General features: G+C 46.5%; 1 protein-coding gene across 3 annotated transcripts in view; it reads right to left on the bottom strand.

Annotated features, from left to right (window-relative positions):
* Positions 1-25,351, bottom strand: part of NBEAL1 (neurobeachin like 1) — a 2,018,929-nt gene that overhangs the window by 1,442,496 nt on the left and 551,082 nt on the right. For all 3 annotated transcript variants that reach the window (XM_069615520.1, XM_069615521.1, XM_069615522.1), the window contains one exon: positions 17,366-17,669. In XM_069615520.1, coding sequence (XP_069471621.1) covers positions 17,366-17,669 — 304 coding nt within the window. The remainder of the gene's footprint in view (positions 1-17,365; positions 17,670-25,351) is intronic.

Genomic DNA, 25,351 nt, shown 5'->3' with positions numbered 1-25,351 from the left:
AGAGCGCTCCTGGGGAGAGTGACGGGCATAACACTCAGCACGATCATACTCTCTGACCACACCCGATAACCCTCAATCTAAAAAGAAACCGGGCACCAATAGGCCTGTGGAAGTGGCGGTACCCGGCCCCACTGCTTAAAGATGACACACTAACCCTAGAAATTGCAAACGAGATTGAGGCTTACTTCGAGTCTAACCGGGCCAAGGAAACATCACACAGGTCAGATGGGCAGGCTTCAAGGCAACGATAAGAGGGAGAATGATAGCGGTTAATGCAAGAAGAGATAGGGAATTGAGGCTGGAGGAGGATCGTCTAAAGGCCAAACTAAAGGAGATAATGGCCAAGATGGGAACGACTCAGAGCCCAGCCACTAAAAGGGAGTACAGGGCAACCCGGGGCCAGTTAGACCTAATACAAACAAGGGCGGCAGAACGCAATCTATTACACCTGAAGCAAAAATACTACATCAAAGGCAACAAATCAGACCGCTTACTGGCCAGGCTGTTGAGGAGGGAAGAAAAAGACTAAACAATCCTGAAAATTAAAGCCAAAGGCGATAAGGTTAGCACCAATAATTAGGATATTGAGAGAGAGTTGGAACAGTTCTACACTATGCTATACAGCTTAGACAACCCCTTACCACCGCTACAGGAAGCTTATATAGCCAAGAGTGACCTGGCGCGAATAACAGAGGAGGAAAGGGAAGCCCTGGAACAGGACATAACCAGGGAGGAAGTCCGGGCCGCAATAAAGTCACTGCCTACAAATAAATCCCTGGGACCAGATGGATTTGACACAGAGTTCTACAAGACAAAAAGAAATACTAATACCTCACATGACAGAACTGTTCAACCAAATAGGCACTGATAGGGCCATCACTATATCTATGGAGGACGCGAAAGTCATCTTCATACGCAAAAAAGACAAGGACCCCACAGAATGTGGGGCATATCGCCCCATTGCGCTGATAAAGTCAATGCCAAAATTCATATAAGAAAATGTGGGCGACAAGGCTTGACAGGATCCTCCCCAGGCTAGTCCAGCCAGACCAATCAGGCTTCGTAAGGGGCAGGCAGACTGGGGAAAATGTAAGGAGAATAGTGCACCTGATAGAAAAAGCACACAAGAGGGGAATCCCCGCTCTCCTCATGGCAATAGACGCTGAGAAAGCCTTCTATAGGGTAGGGTGGGGATTCCTCTTTGCAACCATGGACAGGATGGGATTTGGCGGCAAGTTTGTGGATCGAGTAAGGGACAATTATCAGCAGCCGGTGCTATGGCTGTCCATCAATGGGCACATTTCGGACCCAGTAGAAGTCCGGCGGGGAACCAAGCATGGGTGCCCGCTCTCCCCCATATTGTATCCTAGCAGCAGTGAGAACCAACAAGGACATAGTGGGAATCCCGTTTGCAGGAGGGGCTCACAAAATCATCGTGTCCGCTGACGATATGCTCTTAACTATAACCCAGCCAGAGCTCTACCTGGGGGCAATAGAAAGGGAACTTAGCCAATTCTGGGTGGTGACCGGACTGAAAATAAAGGTGCGTAAATCGGAGATCCTGAATCTCACCCTCCCGAATAACGTCGCACAAGAACTCAGAGGGACCTCCCCATATAGATGGGTGGAACACTCCATAACCTATCTGGGAGTTAAACTGGCCAAAACGGTGGAGCAGTTATACCAAGCAAACTACCCACCCCTTATAGAGAAGCTGAAATCCAAAATGAAAGATTGGGGCCCCCTATCTATAACATGGCTAGGGCGCTTAAATGTCATAAAAATTGTGTTATTACCACCATTACTGGATCTGTTCACGGCCCTCCCAGTCCACGTTCCGCCGGCCCTATTCAGATCTATTCACAAAATAACAAGTACATTTGTGTGGAATAACAGACCCCCGAGAGTAGCCACTAAATTTATGAGCCTGCCAACGAACAGAGGGGGCATGGGGGAACCAGATATTAGGGCCTACTACTTAGCAGCCCACATGAGTGTCGTCAGGGACTGGCAAAATGACGACCGTGGGAAGATCTGGGGCCAATGGACCGAGCAGTCGTAGGGGGCAATCTGGAGGGAGTGCTGTGGGGACCCAGAGCGGACAGACCTCCGCAAATGTACAATAGCTCCATCCTCTCAGTAGTGGGAGATTTGTGGAACGAGTCGGTGAAGAAAGCGCACATCACCACATACCCATCCCCAGTCACTCCCCTATGCAACAACCCCCAATTCACCCTGGGTCACAAATCACCCAAATTCGAAGCCTGGCAACAAGCGGGATGACTAAAACTCAGAGACATGATAGAGGGTAACCAGGTAAACAGTTCGACCAATGCAAATCAGATTTCGCCCTCGGTGAGAAGGAGAGGTATAGCTACGCCAAACTGAGGCACTGGTTGCTCCACGCTACCACGAAAGAAGCAGGGACAGGCCAACTAACCCCCTTCGAAAAGTATCTAACCACGGACTCAGGGGACAGACAGGTGGCGTCAGCCATATACAAGCACCTTAAGTCCGGCGAGGACCCCCCTCCAAGGCCCTACATGAAAAGATGGGAACTCTCCACCATAGTGACAATAGAGGTAGCAGATTGGACAAAACTATGGGCGTACATTCCCAGACTCACAAGATCTATCCAAATCAGGGAGATCTGGGTAAAATTGCTATTTCAATGGCACTTAACACTGACAAGATTGCGCAGAATGTATCTGTGGACCACCCAGCGCTGCCGGAGGGAGTGTGGTGGTGGGTATACAAGAGGCAATTGAGCAAGTTCTGGGGGTGAAGGGCAAAGGGAATATAGGCTTGGCAATGATAGGCTTGGACGGGACCCTGCAGGAAATCTCTTCCAAGTCGGGTCGCAAGCTCTACGTCATCATGATGATGGTGGCTGCTTTGGTACTGGCGTGCAAATGGAAGTCCAAAGACCCTCCAAAGGACCACAAATGGGTGGCGAGAATCTGGAACTTTGTAGCTTTGGAGTGCTCACCTACTCCCTCCAAGGGGATCACAAAAGGTTTCGCAAAGACTGGTCAAGGTTACTGGACTACCTAAGGGAGGGGGCACGAGGAGTCTGGTGTCCAAGGAACATGCGCCTCATGGGAATAATGGAATAGCCCCGTGGTGGGTAATGACTACGGATATACCCTCCGACGAACCAGCAGGAAGTCAAAACCCAAAATGGACTATCAACACCACGCATCAGAGCACCGTAGGGGTCTCTCCCCGAGCACGGACTATCGGCGGACCAAGGGGGTGGGAGGGGAGTTTGTCTTATCATTTTCTTTATGTTCAAATGCTTGTGTTTAAAAATGCAAATGAAAATTACAAAAAAATAAAATACACGTCCTTCCGACAGGCAACCTCAACGCCGTCGTTGAGGTTGCCAGTCGGAAGGACGTGCATTTTTTCTAAATGGCCGTGTGAGCTATACACGATCGTGGTGAAGTACAGCCATATCAGAATATGCACCGGGTCTATAAGCATCATAGTAGACCACTATAGCCATCCTATGCTTCATATTGATGTAATAACTGGTTGTGGCACCATTAAGTGGGAGTAAAAATGATTTCTTCCAACTCGTGAGATGAAAAGTTCTCTCTTCTATGCACACTATTTTTCCCTGATGAAGACGTGGATTAAATAATTCCAACACGTCGAAACCGGTCAGAAACCGAAGATAGTTGGATAAGCGATCAAATGAATTGTAATAATTATCATCCAGATCTACTCCAACTGCTGATGACATGTTCTATAATTGTTGACATATGACATTTTTTCTATTTCTCGCCCATGTGGTAATTAGTATGTCTTTTCATATTACAAATTAATTCTGGTATATGTTTTCTTGTATGTAGATGTATGGCTGTGAATGATTGTTGATGAATGATTGGTTTGTTCAATGCAGAAGTGAGTTCTCGTCACCTGCAATGTTTTAAATTGTGTTTTGTTTACATGATTGATTCATTTTTGTAAACTTTGTATCATGTGAAATAAATACCTTTGATACACAATATCTGAACAGTATCAATTTTTCAGTGGATTCTGGCCTGAAGATGGTCGCCACAGTCAGAGAGAGGCGAGGAGAGATAGAGAGACTGCAGACTAGGCATTCAAAGGAGTAGGCCTTCGTAGGAATGACCGAAGCAGGAACCCATTCCAGAAAGATCAGGGCCATCCACCTCCGGGCTGTTTGGCTCTGGGCTCAGATAGGATCTTTTAGCCCTCGGGGTGGAGAGTGTAAAAACGTGTGACAGTGCTGACTGTGAACCATGTCTTGGTGAGAGCGAGGACATCCAGGTCAAGGTCTTCAAGGAGGTGGCAGATGTCGGAGGAATGTTTGACATCAGAGCGAGAGCTGAGAGTAGCTACGTGGAGCAGGTTGCCACATTTGAAAGACTTCCAAGGTGCTGTCCAGGAGTGAGGCAGAGGCAGTTGACAGAGGTGGCATAGGGGCCAAAGCGGAGGAGGAGGTGGGTGCCAGAGAGGCGCTGAAGGAGGAAGCAGTTGGCAAAGGGGCCAGAGAGGTGTTAGAAGGAGTGGCAGGAGAAGGGAGGAAATTGATGAGACGTGGGAGATGCCTATAAAGGAGGAGGAGGTTGGGCTGAGAGCCCTGGACCATGACTTTACCATTTAGAAAGACAATGAGGATGGTCTTGGAGGAATGGAAAAGGGCCACGAGGACCTCCAGCCGGGTGCCACCATTAATGGGAGAGGAGAGAGAGCAGAGACCATATGAGGGGTCCAAAGGTCTGGAGAGGGAACGGCAAAGAGGATGTCAGTTAGAGTCTGTCTGGAGGAAGTGCTGATGTGGGTATCACGGATAGAGAGGCCTGGGTTGGAGACTAGGGTATCACTCTTGAACTCTTTCCTTCCAAACTTAGTGAGAGGGATAGGATAGGATAGGATATAGAGTAGCAGTTGGGGTTGTAGGTAATATGGTCGAAAACAAAAGGATCGAATGCCTTTTGATCGACACTAAAATGATCGAAAAAAATGGTTGATTGTTTTTTTTTTATGGGGGGGGTTTCCCCCGCCAAACCCACGTTTCCTTTATTAAAAACATTTTTCTACCAATCCAAACTAAAAAATATATATAAATAAAAAAATGCGACCTTTCTTTTTCGACCATTTGACTGTCGATCAAATGATAATTCGATCTTTTATTTTCGACCATTTGACTGGACACCGCAGTTGGAGAAGATGGGAGAGACTGGGAGCACAATAGAGGGTGCAAGGAGGCAAGAAGGGAGAGTAAGGGAGGAAAGGAGGCACAGCCCACAGCTGAGCACCACAGGATGGGCCATTGTCAGAGATACACTATTCTCCAGAAGTCAGAACCACAACTGCATTGCTTCTCTGGTTAGAGGAAAGGAGCCCACACTAAATAAGGAGTGTGAGAGCCCCTCTACTGAGAACGAACATGGGTCAGATACCCTGTTCTATGTTCACTCGGGAGGGCCTACAGCCATGTTTTAGCTCACTGCACCCTTCACAGTAGAGGGGCTCCCACACTGTAATTAAGTGAAACTTGGGGTTTCACCCTAAGTAACCCTGGGTAATCCAGATGTGGACCACTTGCTCAATGTGCCTTAGAGAGGCTCAGCTTCAACTCACTGAGGAGGCCCAACAAGTGCCTGGGGTTGCTGATAGTACTCTTGTTCAGAGGAGAATTGCCTAGCATTTTGGTGCTAGATTGCCCTTGTGGGTTGGAGAAGGACTGATATGCAAACTGGTATTTCTTCTCTGTGAAGGGTGCAGTGAGCTAAAAGGTAGTTCTAGACCCTCCTGAGTGGAAGAAATTCATTAGAACACGTTATTTGACCCATGTTTGTTCTCAGTAGAGGAGCTTGCACACTCCTTTGTAAAAAAGAGCCCACACTACCCAGTTTTCTGCGGTACTGCACGGCTACAGTGTTATCTGTCAGGACCAACACTGTTTTGTGTCTCACAAAGGGGAGAAAAAAAGACTAGAGCCGGGCTGACCGCTCTCAGATTAAACACACTGATGTGATCCTGGCACTCCGATGGGGTCCACAGGCCATTCACCATAGGTTCTTGCAGGAGAATTGCCCCAGAATGCCCCAGCCTTTCAGCCATGCATCTGTGACCAGAGTCACTTGAGGCCAAGGTTGCCAAAAAAATACCCCTCTCAGAAGGTTGACTTTCAGGGACCAACATTGCCATTCTCTGGACACTCTTGCTGAGACTTGAAGAAGGTCCAATGTCTGTCCCTGAAACCAAGACCATTGGGAACTCAGGAGCCAGTGTAGCGAACTCATGGGTAGCCGAGCCTCTGGCACCACAAGGATGCAGGAGGTCATAAGACCCAGCAAGTGCAGAAAAGTAGAGGCAGGAACCTTTTTCTATAGATGTAAGACTTGGACCATCTTGGAGAGCGAGTGACCAAGACCGCACTAATAAATTGGAGGGACTGGGATGGTAAAACCTGAGACTTCGTAAAGTTCAGGATGAAGCCCAACCTGTGCAATAGGCTGCATGTCCGGTACAGGTGTGCCAATGCCAGATCCTGGGCACAAGCTCGGACCAACCAGTCATCCAGATAGGGAAAGACAAGGCAGCTTCCCTTCTGAGGCAAGCTGCCATCACTGCCAGCAGCTTGGTAAAAAGCCTGGGTGCCGAAGAAAGTCAGAACGGTAGGACCTTGAACTGGTAGTGACTGTTCCTCAACTTGAATCTCAGGCATTTCCTGTGCCTTCTGTGGATGTCCACTTGGAAGTAAGCATCTTGGAGATCCAGGGAGACCAGCCAATAGTCCAGGTCCAGAAGAATCTGGTCCAGAAGTCCCATCTTGAAACTGAACTTTTTAAGTATAAGCTCAGAAGCCGGAGAGCCAGGATGGGTCTCAGACCCTCTTATTTTTTCGGCACCATAAACTAGATTAAATGCCAATCATTACTCGTTCCAAGCAACGTACAATGGCCCCTTTTTCCAGCAGCTGACATATCTCCAGCAATAAGGGTTCAGGAGGCAAGGATTGGTGACCCGAAGGGTAGTCTGGAGGGCGAAGAGCAAACGGAAGGCAGTATCCCTGGTGGATGACTGTTATTGCCCAAGCGTCAGAAGTGGTAATTATCTATGCCTTATTAAACTGGGAAATTCTGTCTCCCACAGGAGTCTGGTGGTGGAAGTAAACTTCAGGGAGGCTTCACATCCGGGGCTGCGGAGGGCCAAATGCAGGTGGAAGCACCTCCTCTAGATGCACTTCCGAACCTAACCGTGCTATCCTTGTTTGCCTTAGGGGGCCTGACTTCCTCCCCTTTGAACATAAGAGGCGAAGGGGCAAAAACCCTGGCATCTGCACGACTGGTTTGCTGCCCGCTGTTTCTGGACTGCTGACCCCAGCGACTTTGTGGTTGTTTTGAGGCCTTAGCAAGGATTGGTCGGCCTTAATTTTGAATATGCTGTCAAATGGCATGTCCAGAGATTTTTCCGAAATTTCTGGTGCAAAAACCAACTTGCTGAGCCGAGAAAACCTCTGCAACACTGTGGTGGTGGCTACTGACCTCCCCAGAGTCGGCAGTATCCAGACCCAACTGAAGGATCGAGCAGGAAGCTTCTTGGCCGTCCCTAATCAGAGCTTCAAGATGGTCATACATCTCCCCTTCAGGGATGTCCTCAGCCTCAAATGCAATGTCAGTCCACGCCCTGAAGGAAAACTTGGCTAGGGCACAGGAGGAATTCACACACCGAAGACCAAGGCTTTAAAAGCCCAAAATCTTCCTTCCCCAAGTGTCAAGTGTCTTGCTCTCCCTGTCTGGAGGTAAGGATGGAAAAGATATTGTCTTTAGGTTCGCTGTAGCAGCCTAGAACAGCCAAATTTTCCAGTAATGCATGGGCGGAGAGGAACACGAGGTTCGAAGTGCCGGCCTCTGCTTTTTAACCAGGTCCTGGTCAACATTTAGGACTGATGCCGGCTTGGCTCAGAGCTCGAGAACCAGTCCCTCTACTGGCTGATTGAAAAGCAACAGCTTTTCCTTCTTTGGACCCTCGTCCAGGATGTCAGCTATCTCGTACTGAACCTTACAATGTGAAGGTGCAACTTAAAACTTGAAACTATAAGATATAGGTCTCATACTGTCTGAGTTGTGGGGGTTGACTGTTTTTTTAGTTTTATTTGTTTTTTCTTAATTTTATTTAATTGTATGTAAAAGCACTGTTTCCGATTGCTACAAAGTCAAGAAACCAAAGCATGTCATAATGAATAGTTTGAATGTTATATATATTGACTTCACAATACAAAAGATACCAATGGCAAAAAATTGCCGACGGGGCATACATAAATTACAAGTACTTAGCACAATGCTACTTTGCAGGAAAAGGTTATCCTTAGGTACATCCGGCTTCCCTGAAGCAGCCTCAGTGTGCATCACCAATTTAACTTCAAATGAGGGCACACTCTCTGGAGCTGCAAATTTAAGTTATTTACATTTGCTATGGACATGCCCATCAAGAACACATTTTTTCTTATTTTAACAAAATCCGCTGTCTGGTCCCTACCCAAAGTTCACAGCATTGTCTCTTTGGGATACAGTGTGTGGTTCCTAAAATGTTTGCTTGGTTTGTTGCTTCCAAGAACATGTTTTATGTTTTTGCCATTCACATTTTATTAAATACAATAGTGTACATAGAAACCAGGACAATAAAGCAATTAATTGTGCAGTCCATGATATACCAAATTGCTGTCCTTACACCAAGCAATTCCAAATTGAATGACAATCTTTACTCTGAACATGCCTTAACATACAACCAAGGCGTAGCTCTATTCAATAGTTCCACTACAGTATATATTCGAGGAAGCATGTGATCTGTTATAAAACTTGACATTATATTAATATGAAGGATTGAAAATCGTGAGGTTTATGGTGTATCCCTGGATAATCATGCTGACTAACAAAATGAATAAAGGGCACCCACTCCTCCAGATATTTCAGTGACTCCCCCCTGAGAGAGGTTCCAATCCTACACATTGCGGCCACAAACCACAGCTTTGCCCACCATTCCTTTATATCTGGTGTGCTTTCCGTTTTCCAATTATGAGCAACTATAATTCGGGCCGACACCAGAAAATGAGTGGTCAATTTACAAGACTTCACCATTCATTTGCATTGTCACCTTGATCTTCATTCCCCAAAAGAATCCCCAGGTGATCAATTGGTAGATACACCTCAATACCTAGCTTAATTTGAGCCAGCACCCCTTTTCAAAATGGCTGAATCAAGGCACAAAACCACCTATATATAAAAAAGGGAGCCCAAAGCCGCCTGGGTGCATCTATGATATAAGGAAGGAATGCTTGAGTTAATTTTATGAAGTCTCTCAGGAGTGAGGTACCACCCATACAATATTGTATACCCATTCTCTTGTAATTGCACACAGCTAGTTGATTTTGCCGCCCTGGTCCATATGTTGTATGTACCATGCCAGCTCATCAATCAGGGAACCTATTTCCTCCTCCACTCATGCCATATATGTATGCAGAAGTGTAGACTGACGTGTACTAAGCACTTTATACAACGCAGATTTCCTTCTCGCAAAGGGGTCACCTAAAAACAAGTCTTCCAATTGTGTTGTTTCCCTCAACGCTTGTTTAGAGATCCTAGCATAGATTATTCAATGCCTTAGCTGGATATAACCTTATCTACCTGCATCTTCTAATAAAATGTCTGTTTGCAACTTTGAAACGATGGAGAACGCCCGTCTTCAAATCATTGTCCCAACCTCTGCAGCCCCCATCTATCTAATGGGTAAACCCTTCAAGATGAAGTCCTGGAGGATATTCAGTGGCATGCCAAATGCGAGTAAGAGGGACTGGGAACGTGGTCCTATTGTACTTCTTTGCTGCCCTGGCCCAGTCTATCAGCGTAGCCCTGGTTGATGGGAGGAACTGTATAGTATTTCACAGAGCTGTAGGGGATCGGCAGCACCAGCCATGCAACAGGCCCCCACTACTGATTGTTCGATATCTATCCAGTGTTTCAGAGATTGTTTTCAGCACAATCTAAGAGTGGGGGCCAGCTGGGTTGCATACAAATAACTCCAGATCCGGCACCTGTAATCCACCCCATTTTTTTACGGTCATTAATGTCCGACATGAGACCCTGGGGAAATTCCTGGCCCAAATAAATGTAAAAACCTGTTTTTGAAGATCCTGTAGATCCTATCATATTTTCCTCAGAATCAACACTGGCAATGCTTGTAGAAGAACATACAACAACCTCGGCAGCAAGGTCATCTTGACCCATGCCATCCTCCCTATCCAGGAAATTTCTGCTGTGTTCCATCTTAGCAGATCCTCCCCAAGCAATGACAAAATCCCAGGAATATTACTCTGATATGACTGGTCATATCTGAATATAAAATAGATCCCTAAGTATTTCAGACATTCTGAGGTCCCTTGGAAGTTAAATGCCGACTTCAGCTCTGTTACCCAACAATGTGTTTGTATTTTCTATTGAAAAATTGAAAGTGTTGGACCAAGAAGCGCTTTAAAAACGGTATATTGATGCAAGAGTGGTCCCACTGCTGGGTACTTTAAGTAGTCAATCAATTAAACCGTACGGTTGTGTTTAAGCAGCTGGAAAACTGTTTTCAGCCCCTTCCCCACAAGAAACTATTCTCTCCCAGGAGGGAGAGGCAGAGCCTTCCAGTACTATCAACCCCCAATGAGCCATAAGAACAGTCCCCACTGTATGGCATGTCTAACTACTGAAGATGTATTTACTATCTGTCTTGCACTGTCAGCATTTTCTAAAATACAGTTCCTGACCAGGAGTTTAAAGCTGAAGCTCACACCTGTTTTGTGCACGTAGCCGAATACATTTTCTCCTTGTCTGGAGAGGGTTGGTATGAGGTGTCCCCTCCTTTTCTGACCGCAGAAAATAACTTGGGCCAAATACTGTTACGGGGTATGGACTGGAGGGCCCAGCTCAGGAGCCTTTTCTCACCAAGGCTTGTTCCTCAAAAAAGACATGTGCATAGGTCGGTTTTTCCTCAGCCTGACTCTTTCCTGCCACACGCACTGTGCCATGTACCGGCAGAAGGTAGTTCCTGCGCCTTTACGAACCCTCACATTTGCACATCAGATTTGGTCATGGCATAGTAGAGCAAAGAAAGCCTAAAAGGAAATCTAAGCCCAGAGAGTCAGAGCAGGGCTCCTAATCCTCACAACCTGGACTCAGTTCTGTGTCCTTCAGAAGAAGATCTGTGGGCTCTTTTCTGTTTGGGAGATTGCTCTGACCCAGATAAGGATGCTGAAGCGCTTTTACTTAAAGACTTGTCCAGGCTTGCACAGAATGATCCATTCCTATGAGGAATCCGCTCTTCCCTCCTTAGAGCCTCAGGATGTTAGAGTTACTGGACCTTAATGTGCCAATCTATAGGCCGGGCCTCTCTTGCACACAGGCCTTGCCTACTGGCCTTATACCCTCTACTATCATAAGAGGTTCTTTAATGGGTGAATCCCTCCTGGCAAAGTCCCACCTTTTTTAGACTTCCCCAACCATGAAGTTAATTTTCCTTTTCCTATAACTAAATTGAGAGAAGCCCCACCCCCGTCTTCAAGTGCACCAGTGCCTCCTGCTACCACGGAGGAACCATTCACACTTAAGAATCCAACATTGCTCGTCCCAGGTGTTCCCACAGCTCCATTGGGGTCTGTGGCTTCCTACGGCTCCACCATTCCAGTGGTTTTTGTGGATGCTGTGGTTCCTCAGCCTCTGCCCAAACCAACTTTACCTTGATGAAAGAAACAAAACCCTAACAGGCCAGAGAATTGGGTGATGGGGAGGACAGGAAGGACTTGCCTTCCTCAGTCAGAGCTTTTCAGAAGAGGCAACTCCAGATCACAGATTAAGCTTGCCACTTCCCACGGCTCCTGCGGAAGAATAGGTGGTGCTGGCTGAGGTGTTGAGGGATAGGCTGGACATGATGGACATAGTTCTACAACCGGATGTCTTAAAACGAAGAGGAGAAATTATGGGAGACTACCAGTCACTCTAAAAAACTCAGTAACTCAGACAAACTGAACACTGAAGGCCAAATTCAGGCTGTTGTCTTGCCTCCCACACCCTGGCACACTCTGTGGAGGTATCAGATGCTTTACTACAGGCCCTCCCCACCCTCTGCATCATCCACTTTTGCCCCACCAGTCTGAATAAACCTGTTGACACCTTGGTGTGCACAAACAGTTCTCTTCACTTATGCCATACAGATATGCCATATGGGGCAGGTGCAACCTTAAGTTATGGAGGGAAATAAGAGGCTGTGCTACTGATTTATGCTGACAGAAAGGATTCATTCTTAGCAGGACTGGCTGAGCCCAGCACTTTTGCACATGATATCCTTGAATAGGAGGCAGGGCATGTTGGTATGGCCACTAGAGGTAGAGGTAGGGATGCATGCCAAATGAGGGGTCAGGGTAGCCTAACGGAGGGCCAATAAACTGAAACACAAGGCCCAGGAAAAGGTCACTGGCACTTACCATTGATGAGGAGGCCCTTTTCCACCCCACAATGGATGATGTCCTATCTAATGTGAAGGCCAATACCATCATTGCAAAATCCTTATCAGACAATACCAAGCGATCATCAAAACCAGCTTCTTCAGCTACAATTTCCAGGACACAAATCATGGATCAGAAGGCTACTGGGACTTTCAGGCTAAAGCATGAAAGAAAGATCAAAAGTATGCATCTTCAGCCCCACAAAGAAAGATATAGATGACCATGGGCTTCATTGAAGCCACATCATCTCCTATGGAAGATAGGCACAAGGTTTGTCACAGGCCTATTACCACAGACTCCAGTGGACCCAGTTGGGGATCTTGTTACCTTTCAGCTAGCATCTTAGTAGCTGGTGACACAGGACCCTTAGATTCTCTCCAAGGCCTACAAAGGCCATTGTCTTGCCCTTCCCAGCCCCCACCGACCCGACTCCCACAGCAACATCCATTGGAACTTTTCAGCGAGATTGAGAAATCCAACTCAGAGGGCTTCTTTGTGCTTCTTAGCAGTTAAAAAGAAAGACAAAGGGAAATTGAGGACCACCAGACCTCCCCTCTCCAATTTTTAATTGCCAGATGTAAGATTCATAAGGCTTACCCAAGCACAGATTCTGGCTGATCTCAGAACGGCTTTGTATCCTGGACCTTCAGGACGCTAACCTACATGTCCTCATTTTGGCTAGTCGCGACAAGTCCTTGCAATTTGCAACCACCAACCAGTCTTACCGAATCAGGGCTCACCCTCCCTTCGGGTTGAACTCTGCCCCCAGAGTATTCGCAAAGTTGATGGCTACAGTCACTGTAGCCCTCCATCAGTGGGATATCCATACCTTACCCTACTTGGACTGGTTGGTGAGAGCAGAGACCTGAGAAAGATCTCTCTTTGCGGATCACCATTAATTTGGTCTTCATTCTGTACCTGCCAGCAAATCACAAGGCGTCTTTCCGGTACACATCTCCATCCTTTTCCTTATTTGGTCTCTTCTGGGACACTAAGCAGAGCTTTTCATTCAAGAAAGTGTTCATAATATTCAACGTTTGTGCAATCAGTTTCCCTCAAGCTCCTGAAGCCCAGCCCTTCTTTTCCAGGGATTTCCTGGCCTGATGGCTTTCTGCATCTTGGTGGTTCCCCGATCCAGGTTGCAAAATGAGGGAGATGCAACTACACTACATGTGTCCTGGTCCCAGGAACATCAGATCAGGCTCAGCAGGTCAAGGTTTCCATTACTGCCCAGATCAAGAGTGACATTCAGTGTTTTAAAGAGAACTCAAATCTGTTGGTAGGAGTTCCCTTTTTTCAATTGCCTCAAGGTCAAGTACTCCCCCCCCACCCCATTGAAGGGCTACAAGGGATCACCTGATAACATACAACTTATGGACTCTGGAAGAGAGTGATTTGCGATACTTATCCTCAAGCTCAAGGCCATCTTCCTAGCAATTAACATCCTCTCATATAGGTCTCATTTGGCAAACTCTTGGATCGCTCTAGAATCCTACCACAGTTACCTGTTGGCAATTGTTGCCTGCCTTATTAGTGATGACACCATCCAACCCAGTGGTCAGAGACCACCTTAGGATCCATTCCATTCTCTAGCTCAGACTCCCAATAAGTCATGTGAGCCAATTACCTGAGCTGATATTGGCTTAGTCTCTTGGAAGGCCACATTTCTTGTGGCTGTCACTTCAGTGAGAGGATTGGTGAGCTCCAAGCTTTTTGTGCCCCAGAGCGTAACCAACATTTCCAGAGAGACTGGTTGACTCTATGCACTGCTCTTTCCAACAAAATTGGGCAAACTCTATCCCAGTGCTTTGTAGACCATTCCTTGGAGGGTGAACATACACGTAATTTGGCAAGAGTGCTTAAGTTTACTTAAAGCAAACAAAATATTTCAGGTCTACGGAACACCTTTTCGTCACCTACAGGGGTCCCTCCCCCAGCAGGATTGTTGTTAAGGTTATCACCCGATGGCAGCTGTCCTGCACCTTCGAGCGTCACAAGTTCAGGAATGTTCCTCCTCCTCTTAAAGGCATTATTGCCCACAAGGTTCACTCTAAATCTGCTCCAATGTCTTTCTAAAGACATGTTCCTCTCAAGGACCTCTGCAAGGTGGCGACATGGGTTACTCTGCATGCTTTTTGCAAGCAGTATGCCATCGGCATCAGCTGTAGATCTGATGCTTTTTCCGGCCTAGCAGTCTTGGGTCCCCACTTTGAACACTAAAGGATTTCATCCACCCTCTAGGTTTAGGTGAAAAAGGGATACGATTTAGGAATAACTTCAAGTTACTCACTAGCAGTGACTACTATACTCCTAGTTCATAGTCCCCTTTCCTCCATAAGTCTGTCCCACCAGCCTTCACTGCTAATAAGCTGTTAGTCATTAACAGTGACTTGAAGGGTTGGGGGCATGAACATGAAAGGCTTCAGGTGGGATGAGAGGGTTCCAGTGGACGCACATACACCCCACAGATTTTTCTCTTTTAATCTAAATGCTGCCACACGGCATGTTCTGGTCCCATCCCTGACAACATACCACGAGTATGGCACAAAGTGTATGAGTGCAGTAGTCAGTACGGTGAGCAACATGTCGTTTTCAGAACGTCCTACACCTTAAAAAATGGCCGTCTTGCTGTCAGGTGCAACCTACAAATGAATACCCTGCCTAATATGCGTGTCTGTTATATGTTACGTACGTGACACCCAGAGGTAGCATTCTAAATTCATTAATTGTTGAATTTTTGCAGTGTGTCATGCTTCAGTGAGGCTTTGGTATTTTTAGGATAAAGAGGTGCAAACAAAAAAGAACTAGGAAATGCACCTAATTTCTAATCCAACTTTAACCAATGACTGTGCAAGCGAATGCATTTTCAATGTCATTCTTCTGAACACACACATATTTTCTATAACTGGACTACAGTGCTTAATGGGACAGTTTGCTTTAATTGTGATACTTGAACTATACCAGACAAAACATACAGTTCACAGATCTCAGGGAATTCCAACAAGCACTAGGAGTGCTCAAATTATCACCCAATAAGAAAACACTTTACATTGTCTAGGTTTGAGGACCCAGGAGTTTACTGGCATCTATAGCTGTTCTACCAGCCCTAGCCACCAATCTTTCCAATTAATCATAATTATTATATTTGAGTTGAACATCCCAGAAATAAGTGAGCTCAGTCTATGCCGTTTTGTGGCTTACCTCTTGTACAATATCTCAAAACCTAAAAAAAACGTATGGAAAGCAGCTGCTAAAGAAAATGGTGCAAATCTGAGAAAAACATGTGTGAAGATCTGGCAGTTATCTAATACCAACTATTATATGTACTCTGAGAAGTAAGATTCAACAACACAAACATGTCTTCATTTGATCCAAGTAAATGCAGGTTGTTTTAATTGTATAACCAGTCCCATCCTGTCTGCAGTTTCTGTATGGTATGTTATGTCAGAGAGCAATTTTATCACTGCACAAAATGGCCACCATAAGGGTTTACATTTGTCCGGGTGTTGGTGTGTGCCCCCACCAAGGGTACCCAGACCACAGTCAGTGGATGAAAAGGAAAAATGGGGAAAAAAGTAAGAGGGGAAAGTGGGTACAAGATTAGACAAACAGTGAAAGTTAAGGGGCAAGATGTGAAGAGTGTGAGTGGGATGTTGCCAGGTTTGTGGATGCAAGCTGATCCAACAGATAGATCATCGAAAATAGAATGAGGAATTAAGTGTGCAAGTCATTTTGTGTTGACACGAGTGAGAGTTTTTCATGAAGAAAGTTTCTGAGTGACAATCTCATAATAGTAGACGTGGTGGATATATGTGTGATGAGTTTGAGATGTGCTCAAGCTGATCCATGCAGCATAGAGACCAATTTGTTTGGGCGTGCTATTACGGACGCCAACCATATCCTGGAATACAAATTCAGGGACTGTTCAGCCTGGATTCCTAGTGTAGCAGAGCCATGAAAAGACATTAGAGATAACCATAGAAGGGATGGAGTGAGATTCTGTCCACCTGTATACTGTGAATGCATGCAATATATTGTATGAGTGAGTCTGATTAATAAAGCAGCTGGTATGTAGGTAATACGTTACTATGTTACAAGAGATGTTGACTGCCAAAAACAGAGATTCCGATCACGCTGATATAGTGTGCATAAGCATGGTGAATTTAAATCCTTGCATGCTTTCACTAGTATCATGAACCCTAATACTATTCTTATATGAATCCATCCCCAAGCACAGATTGATCATTAAATGGGTTGTCAATGGGATTCAGTAAATAGAAAGAATTCCCCAAGTGTCAAAACACAGGAGAAATCAAATGGGAGCACAAATTTAGTTGGGCGATTCCCAGGAGCAACACGCCAGTGATAAATCCAGTGTTAAACCACCTGTGAGCAAAACTCATCCAGGGCCAGAAGCACAACAGGCGCTAGCCAGGAGTAAGATCGCTGTGGGCACCACCCAGGAGCCAGATCACAGTGGTGGCCTGGCCAGGAGTGAGATTGTATAGAGAACAAGTTTGGCAATTGTTCACACCTAGGACAGCAAAAAAGTATTTGTTGAGTTATCAAATGCAGGATCAATATGCATTTATGAAAAAGAGATCCTATTCCCCAAAATATGTGATCCCTGTACTGGCTCCCCGTTAATGGGGTTGAGAAATAAATGATTACATGTAGGAGGAACAGTGAAGAAACCATTTTGATTCTGCACTGTTAGGGATCCAGCTGAAAGGAATGCCCAACATTTTATAGTGAGTCCATATTTACTAAAACAGACTATGAATTGAACATGTACAAGTATAACCGGCATGATACACCAAGGCCAACAATCACGTTGCTTACCTGCCAAATATAGTGCTTTCACTTGTGAGCCTTGCAATGCATCATGGAAAATGATAACTGATCCAAGCTGGCCCTCCAGAGATGTGGGGGAACCCCACTCGCTGTCCTGAGTTCCTGCTGAAATACATTTGGAGACTGCACCAGATTTTGCAACCATTCCACCCCAATTGGGTGAGGAAAGAATTCCACCAAATGATGACCGGCTGGGATTGCTGGGGGATGAAAACGGTGGATCAGGAATCTGAGACGGTGGTGGGGTAGTTGTCCTCTGACCAGCAGATCCAATACAACACGACGTAAATGTCTGCAAAAACAGGACACATGCCCAAAATAAGTGCAAAGAACCACGCATAATAGCTAAAGAAAATCATATCTGTAGACATGACTGCGCTGAACTCTAATTTGGTTTTTAAGCACTGGCTTTGTGAAAGTACCATGTATCACAACCTGTATTTGTGATTCTGCACACATTTTCTATTATGCAACTAACATTAACATTTTTTATGTTAGTTAAAGTAATATTAAATGTGACCTACATTTTTTAACCATTACAGCAAAGAGGCAAAAATGACCATCAGTTGACACTTGCTAATGGGTATTATTGATTTCTAAGACAAGCCTAGGCAGACATCCAGTGGTTGGTGTGGGGTATTAAAATATTTATGTTTTGATTTTGGAAACAGGATGTCAACGGGGCATTCCTGTAATACTATCCATACTGTTACGTATACAGGACCCATGATCCTTCTCAAGTCGAGGTCCTCGCATGGTTAATTTTCTGTCCTGAGGATGCATGAAGTCTATAGTGGACTTTGTGTGCCAAATGTATGTTAACTAAAAATAGGGCTCCAAAATTAATTATTTCCTAAATCGATCACGAATGAAAACATTAAACATACCTATCAAAATCTCTTTGGCTCAATTGCTCTTTACAGACTTTAAAACAATGACTTTCAAATGCCTCATTCCTTGGTTTAAAAATATCATACAGAGAGGGTTATATGTTCTTACATCGCCAGTTTTTTCTTTTTCAGAGTTCTTTGCTGAAAGCTTTCGGCCAAAAATAAAGTCATCAGCCCCCCAAGCCCCCTTCCCCATTATCTAATCCCTAGTCCCCACACTCCCCGTATCCCATATATCCCCCCTAAGTCCCCTCCCCCCATATTTTTCAATGAGTTTTTTGGGCCCACAATTTTTGGCAAAAAACTCAGCGAAGCCTCTTCCAAAGCACCCACATAACGGATGTTACATTTCCAGCACAAATGATTGAGGGAATCATTTTTCCATCATAGCATTTTAAGATGGATAATATCAAACAATGACTAAATCGAGAATTAAAATGCCAATTTGTGGAAGAAGCAACTGCACCTTCTCCTTAACATAGTCAATTAATGCTATTTTATTTGGGCAAGAAAATATTCTAATTCCTAGATATTTTATTTCTTTGGCGACCTCCAGCTTGTGGCCTGTAATCCACCAACTATGAAAGACATTTCGCCTGCTCGTAGTAAATTTCAACACCTTTTGGCAGTTTAGAACAAGCTGATTGGCCCTCATGCATGTCTCAAAAGCTACCAACTAATGTTGTAGGCCTACCCGTGAACAGTCAAAAACAACAATGTCACCTGCAAACATCTGCCAATGCAGGGACTTGCCATATATTTTTGGATGAACAAAAGAAGTGCACTGCAACGCTTTCCCCTAAATCAGCTAAATACAAATTAAAATGAAGCAGAGCCAGGATACATCTCTAAGTCTAGGTATCGCACGTGAGAGTTCTTCAAATACGTTTTTGTCTCACATTCAATACAGTGTCTGTGTGCATTTAACAACCTGGGCCGAATGCAGTACTACAGCATTTGTTTGTTACTGTTCCTTCAAATCCCACACCACATTCATCAGGTACTGCACGCCAGACTCTGCAAAGCATGTGATTCTAAGCAGATCCACAAGCCTCAGAAGACAAACATTACCTTCTAGTAATCATCTTTCTGTTGCTTGTATCTGCTTAGATTCTCACGTGCCCACCTATGCCGTCTGGCACTTGTACTTGTCTCCTCCGGTCGGTTCCTTAAGCCCGCCACTGCGTGGGGGCTTATTAGCCGGCGTGGAAGTGTCTCCCGGGCCCGAATGAGGTTGGTGCCTTAAGCCCCCGGGCTGGGCGGGGAAGAGAGGCAGCGGCTTAAACCCCGCATCCCGGAGCACGGGGGTGGAAACTTAAGCCCATGCCCCCGAACGGTGGGGTTGGGGCAGGCGCAGACGGCGGGCCGCCTGGCCAGAGGAGTAGGACCAGATGGTCTGCGCTGCGGCCGGCAGACCAGATGGCCTGCATCGCGGCCAGGGCGGCTGGCTCCTACATTTGTCTCTGGTCGGGTTCCATAAGCCCCCACTTTGTGGGGGCTTAATAGTCGGCATGCAAGTGCCACCCTGCGGCCTCCGGGGCGGCCGTTGCGCTGTTACTGGCCTCGGTTTCATGGCGTTCCTGGGCTACTACCGGTCAAGTCCAAAACGGGGTGCATGTGTCAAGGTGGCGCCCTGAGCGGGGCCCCTTCCTATAGCCGCTCATAGCATCTGGCCTTGAGTTCCATGGCGTTCGTGGGTTGCTCCCGGTCCTCGGTCCAGTGCCTCCCATGTGCGGTCAAGTCCAAAACGGGGTGCGTGTGTCAAGGGGCACTCGTAGTGGCCAGACCAGAGTTCCTCTGCATTTGTGGGTTAGTCCCAGAGAGCAAGACTCTAATGTGGAGGGTGAAGCTCTAAGAGGGCCCGGCAAGAGCTCCAGGGTGGCCAGGGCTGCTGCCCCCCTGGCCTTGGGCGCCGGTCTCGAAGGTCCCTGGGCCCAGTGGTGGTGGCGGGGAGCCCCAGCGGGGTCCCCATAGCTCCCCACAGGGGAAAGGCTCTAAAGGGGCAGCGCTAAAGCCCCGGGGGTAGCTGGAGGGGCTGGCCCCGGGGGGCGGCTGGAGGGGCTGGCCCCGGGGGGCGGCTGGAGGGGCTGGCCCTGGGGGGGCGGCTGGAGGGGCTGGCCCCTGGCCTTCCGTGCCTGCCTCGCGAGTGGGTTAACCGCCCAAGCCCGGCGGCGGTGCCAGGGAGCCCCGGTGGGGGTCCCCATCCCTCTAAGGTGGCCCGGGGCCAGAGCTCCAGGCTGCTGCAACCCAGGCCTTGGGTGCCGCGTCGACCATCCCGGCGGCGGTCCCGTGGAGACCCGGCAGGGTCCCTGTCCCTCCCCGGAGGGAGAAGCTCTAATGTGGCGAGGGAAGCTCTAAGGCAGCCCAGGCCAGAGCTCCAGGCTGCTGCAACCCCAGCCTTGGGCGCTTGTTGACCATCCCCCAGCCCGCAGCAGGCCCTGGGGAGCCTGGCGGGGTCCACATCCCTCCCCAGAGGGAGAAGCTCTAATGTGGAGGGGGGAGCTCTAAGGCGGCCCAGGATAGAGATCCAGGCAGGTGCCCAAGGCTGGGCTGCTGCCACCCGGCCCTGGGGAGCCCCGACGGGAGGCCCCACCCATCCCCGGAGGGAGAAGTCTAATGTGGAAGGGGGAAGCTCTAAGGCAGCCAGAGCTCCAGGCTGCTGCAAACCCGGCCTTGGGCGCCCGTCGACCGTCCCCTGGCCCCGCGGCGGTCCCGGGGCACCCTGGCGGGTTCCCCGTCCTTCCCCAGCAGGAGAAGCTCTATTGTGGAGGGGGGAGCTCTACGGAAAACCGGCCAGAGCTCCAGGGAGGTGGCTGGGGCTGGTGCAACCCGGCCTTGGGTGCCGTGGTCCTAAAAAGGTCCCCACGCCTGGCGGGGTCCCCATCCCTCCCCGGAGGGAAACAATTCTAAAGGGGCCTTGCTAAAGTTCCAGCGGGGCTGAGTGGGGCTGCTGGCCCCCCTGACCTTGGGGCGCCTGTCTCACGTTTGGGTCGACTGTCGCCCAAAGCCCGGCAGCGGTCCTGGGGGCACCCCGGCAGGGTCCCCGTCCCTCCCCAGAGGCAAAAGCTCTAATGTGGAAGGAGAAGCTCTAATGTGGCAGGAGAAGCTCTAAGGCAGCCTGGCCGGATCTCGAGGAGGCCCTGTTGGTGCTGGCCCATGCCCTTGGGTGCCTGCTGGCCCTTGGTCCTTTGCCAGGAGGGGAGGCCAAAGGCCCTTCCCTTCCAGGCCCATTGGAATTCATCGCCCTACCAGATGGCCGCTCTCCGAGCCCGGCCATCTGGTCGTCGGCTATAGGAACGACTGCAAGGACCAGATGGCTGGGCTGCTCTGGAAGTCCCGATGGGCGTCAATTTGAAATTCGTCTCCAGTTGGGTCTATAAGGAGCCCGGACCCTTTTGCCGAGAGGTCCCCCTCTGTCGCTCCGGCACACACATTACAAGAAAGCTTAGTCACCTTCCTCCGGATTACTATAGACAGGGGGGAGAGGGACCTATCTGCGCATCCGCCGGGTTCTCCCTGCCAGAGCCGGGCTCTGTGGCGAAACCACTGCACCTCCCCGGGCCGGCCGGGGGCCGTGCCCCCTGCAGTGCCCCATCGGAGACTGGCCTGCTGGGGGCGCTCTTCCGAGCACTCCATGGGATCGATGTGGTGCACTTGGTCCATCTAGGGTTGGACGGCTTGGCCAGCCTCAGCTGTTTCAAGCAATTCGCTTACACCCGCCTTGGGACCGTGTCAAGGGTATGTCCCCCTTCGGGACATTCCGAGCAGAGCAAAGGCCGATCAGCCCGGCAGCTCCCCAGTGGTCAGGTCAGAGTGGACAGGTTCGGGTGGAGCTAGCCCCAGCGCCGGCCTACCGCAAGCCATGACGCGGTTCCTGCTCCACCACGCATTACAACCTATATAATATCAGTAGATGTAGCGACCAGCTTGGTGAACACCATCTTGGTTTGCTAATAAAAGCAGTGGCTCGGCCTGAGGTCCATTTTTGTATGTTTCACTGTTTTGGCATCAATACAAAATCTTTGGACAAGTTCCAAGCAGTTCATAATAGGGCCACATGTGTTGTTTTCTGGATTAGGAAATATGAAAAGGGCACCCAAGACGGTCTTAATCTGGGCTGGCTCCCAATGGAACATCATATCCATGCACAGGCAATGATCCACATGTGGAAAATTCTAAATGGTGTTCCTCCTGACTCTTTGCCAAACTTGGCTGGATGTTATGTCGCAATTCGAGTGCTTCATTCAAGCACTTCTGAAATGCTATCAGTAAGCAAATTTGAGAGAGCATGGCAAATCTTTAAAGGTTTTAGGGTTACACCTCTTGAAGGCTCTTCCTATTGATATTCAGAACCGTTCTTCACTACAAATTTTAAAAATCATTTTACAGCATTCATTATTTGCTGAATAGGTACCATAATTATGGTTAATTCTTGAAAATAGGTTATGTTTCTTTAGATTTTTGCTAATTATCCCAATTAGTATGTCTAATTAGAAGTATCTACTCTTATGTTTTATATTGTTTTGTTCTGGTGATGTATCTGTACAGCACTATGAAACTGGTTTCTGCTGGTAATTTCTTTGCAGCCAATAAATGCTTTCGCTACTGCAAGATCAAAAGTGGATCAGAATTTCCTTTTCTTCCTCTCTTCTTCCCTTCCATTGCCTTCCTTTTTCCTATCTACTGCATCTCAATCATTCCACCTGTGTTTTCTTTTCCCGTTAATCCTTTTCATATCCATCTTTTCAACTCATTTTGTTCTTCACTATCACGTGAGTTTGTTCCATTCATATAAGATCTTTCTCCTTTGTCACTTTTTTCTCTTCATTTTCTTCCTTCCTTTCATCTAATCGTCTACCATATGCCTACCTTTATTACTTCATTTTGTCATCTTTCCATTCTCCCTACAGCTTGTCTATCTACCTTCCTTCAGCTCTTCCACCATTCCTCTAATTTCCTTGCATGCCTTTTTTTCCTCCGTTTATGTCATCTCATTCCTTCAATCATTTTGGGTAGCCTGATCAGAGGGTTGTATGATTAACTTTATTTGAAAACTTAAACCTGATCTATTAAGACTCATTTTGAAGACGGTTTCACTTGCAGCAAACACATTAAGCTAAATCCAAAAGTGATGTGATTTTAATTTTGAAGTGATTTTGAGGAGTTCAGTTTTTTTCTGCAAAAGTATTGGTTTGCTGCATCACATACATTTGTAATGCACTTATTAACTAACAGCTCGTAAGGTAGTTAAAGGGCTTGCTCACTGAACAGATCTGTGTGCAACCTGTAATCACTGGGTGGAATCCGAACAGAGCAGACTGAGTGTTTCATCCTCAAGAGATTGATAAATGACTATCATTAAAACACCTATAATTACAGTGTTTGGAAGGGGAAGCAAGTCGGCATGAAAGGGTATATAAAATAAACTTGATATCACTATTAAGATTACTGCTACAACTGTTGCATGCTGTAATTAAACACAAACATTGCACATCAGTGTGCTTCATTTGTGACATGATTGGACTTTGCATGCTGTGGATGAGAGTATTTCAGTGAATTTCTAAAGGTTGTCAATGTACCCATTATTGAAATTGGTCTTATGTTTATGTGATTTATAAATGAATGTAGGGCTGATCAAATAAAAACTACTGTATAAAATGTCCCATTTATGGAGAACATGATCTGCTGTTTAAGTTTGCTGAGCTATTGGTTTCCAAATGTCCTCCAAGTAGGTATCAATGGACAGCACACTTAAGAACGAACAATAGTTGTAAATCATTTGTTTTCATATATTTTAACCAGTAATCTAAAATTGGCTCAATCTTTTTTTTTTTTTAAAGTTTGGTGCAGACTGGCCCAGATAGATGTCAACTAACAATGGCTGTTCCATGTGGCGTTCTTTGTATGTCAACTGCATCCATAAAACCAATGTCCATATCAACAGCACAGGTCCAGCATTACCCAACAGGGATATATGAATAAAAATCCACACATTATATACATATACAATTAAGGTCAGCTCTATGGTGACAAAGTGTGCCAATCTCTGAAATGCAGTCACCCATCATATTTGTGCACTGTTAACATATGCACTTTCCCCTTGACTAAAGTCAGCTTTTAGACCCCTATTCAAGGTGTAAGACAGACCTCTAGGGTTTGCCCAGACATAATACATAAGTAATAACTATTCCAAGTAGGGTTTTCAGCATAAAATAAGGTTTCCAGATTAAAGGATTAACTCATGACACATATTTTCATAAGAACCTATTTGAGCGGTATAGATCAATATAGACAGATGCAATGCATGGATGCTATTTCTCTAAGTAAATACTTGGTTTGCCAGGATACAGAAGCTTATGCAGGAAAAATGTGTCACTGAGTTATTCTATTATGACGGCTCACCATATAAAATGAGAGCCATACTGCTCTCCCTCTACTAACTGCTTTTTCTGAAATAACAAAGAGCACAGTCTTTAGCCGATTCCGGCGTTACTCCTGTAGGATGATTCTGAGTGCAGAAGCAGCAGGACAAAGGTCTATTACCCTCAGACTGTAGAGGGAAACAAAGAAATGAGCGAACTAGACCTTATTGCATTCTGCGCTTGTACAAAGAAAAAAAATTGTCACAGTCACCAAAATCTTTCAAAAGAATAAACAATTCACTCAAGAAGAAAGCAATTGGTATAGTTCTTAGCCTCAATTTATTCCAGTTGTTGTCTTGTATATTGTCTTCATTTGAATAATGCAGTCATTCAAATCATTACATCACCATTTGAAAGATTACATTCGGTTAATTAAACTTCGTTATGTCCAGCCTAATCCCGACATGTTTTTTCACGCCTTCAATTTGATTCAGGAGGCAAATCGCCACATTCCAGCTCTGAAACCTTTCTCTACAAAACCCAAAGCATGTTGAACATGTAAGTTGAAATCTTTGAATTCGTAAGCAACAATAACACATGACCCATAAAACCTGCCTAGAAGATCCCAATACAAATATGTAAATACTTTTTCATTTTTCTTTTCTTTTTCTGTTTCAATAGGATGATAATGTTTAATTTATGACCACAAAAAAGAGAATTAT

The sequence above is a fragment of the Ambystoma mexicanum genome, chromosome 9 (assembly GCF_040938575.1).
Source record: "Ambystoma mexicanum isolate Mex_15411 chromosome 9, UKY_AmexF1_1, whole genome shotgun sequence".
NCBI lineage: Eukaryota > Metazoa > Chordata > Amphibia > Caudata > Ambystomatidae > Ambystoma > Ambystoma mexicanum.
Note: the sequence above shows the minus strand (reverse complement) of the source record. Positions and strands in the feature narration are given on the sequence as shown.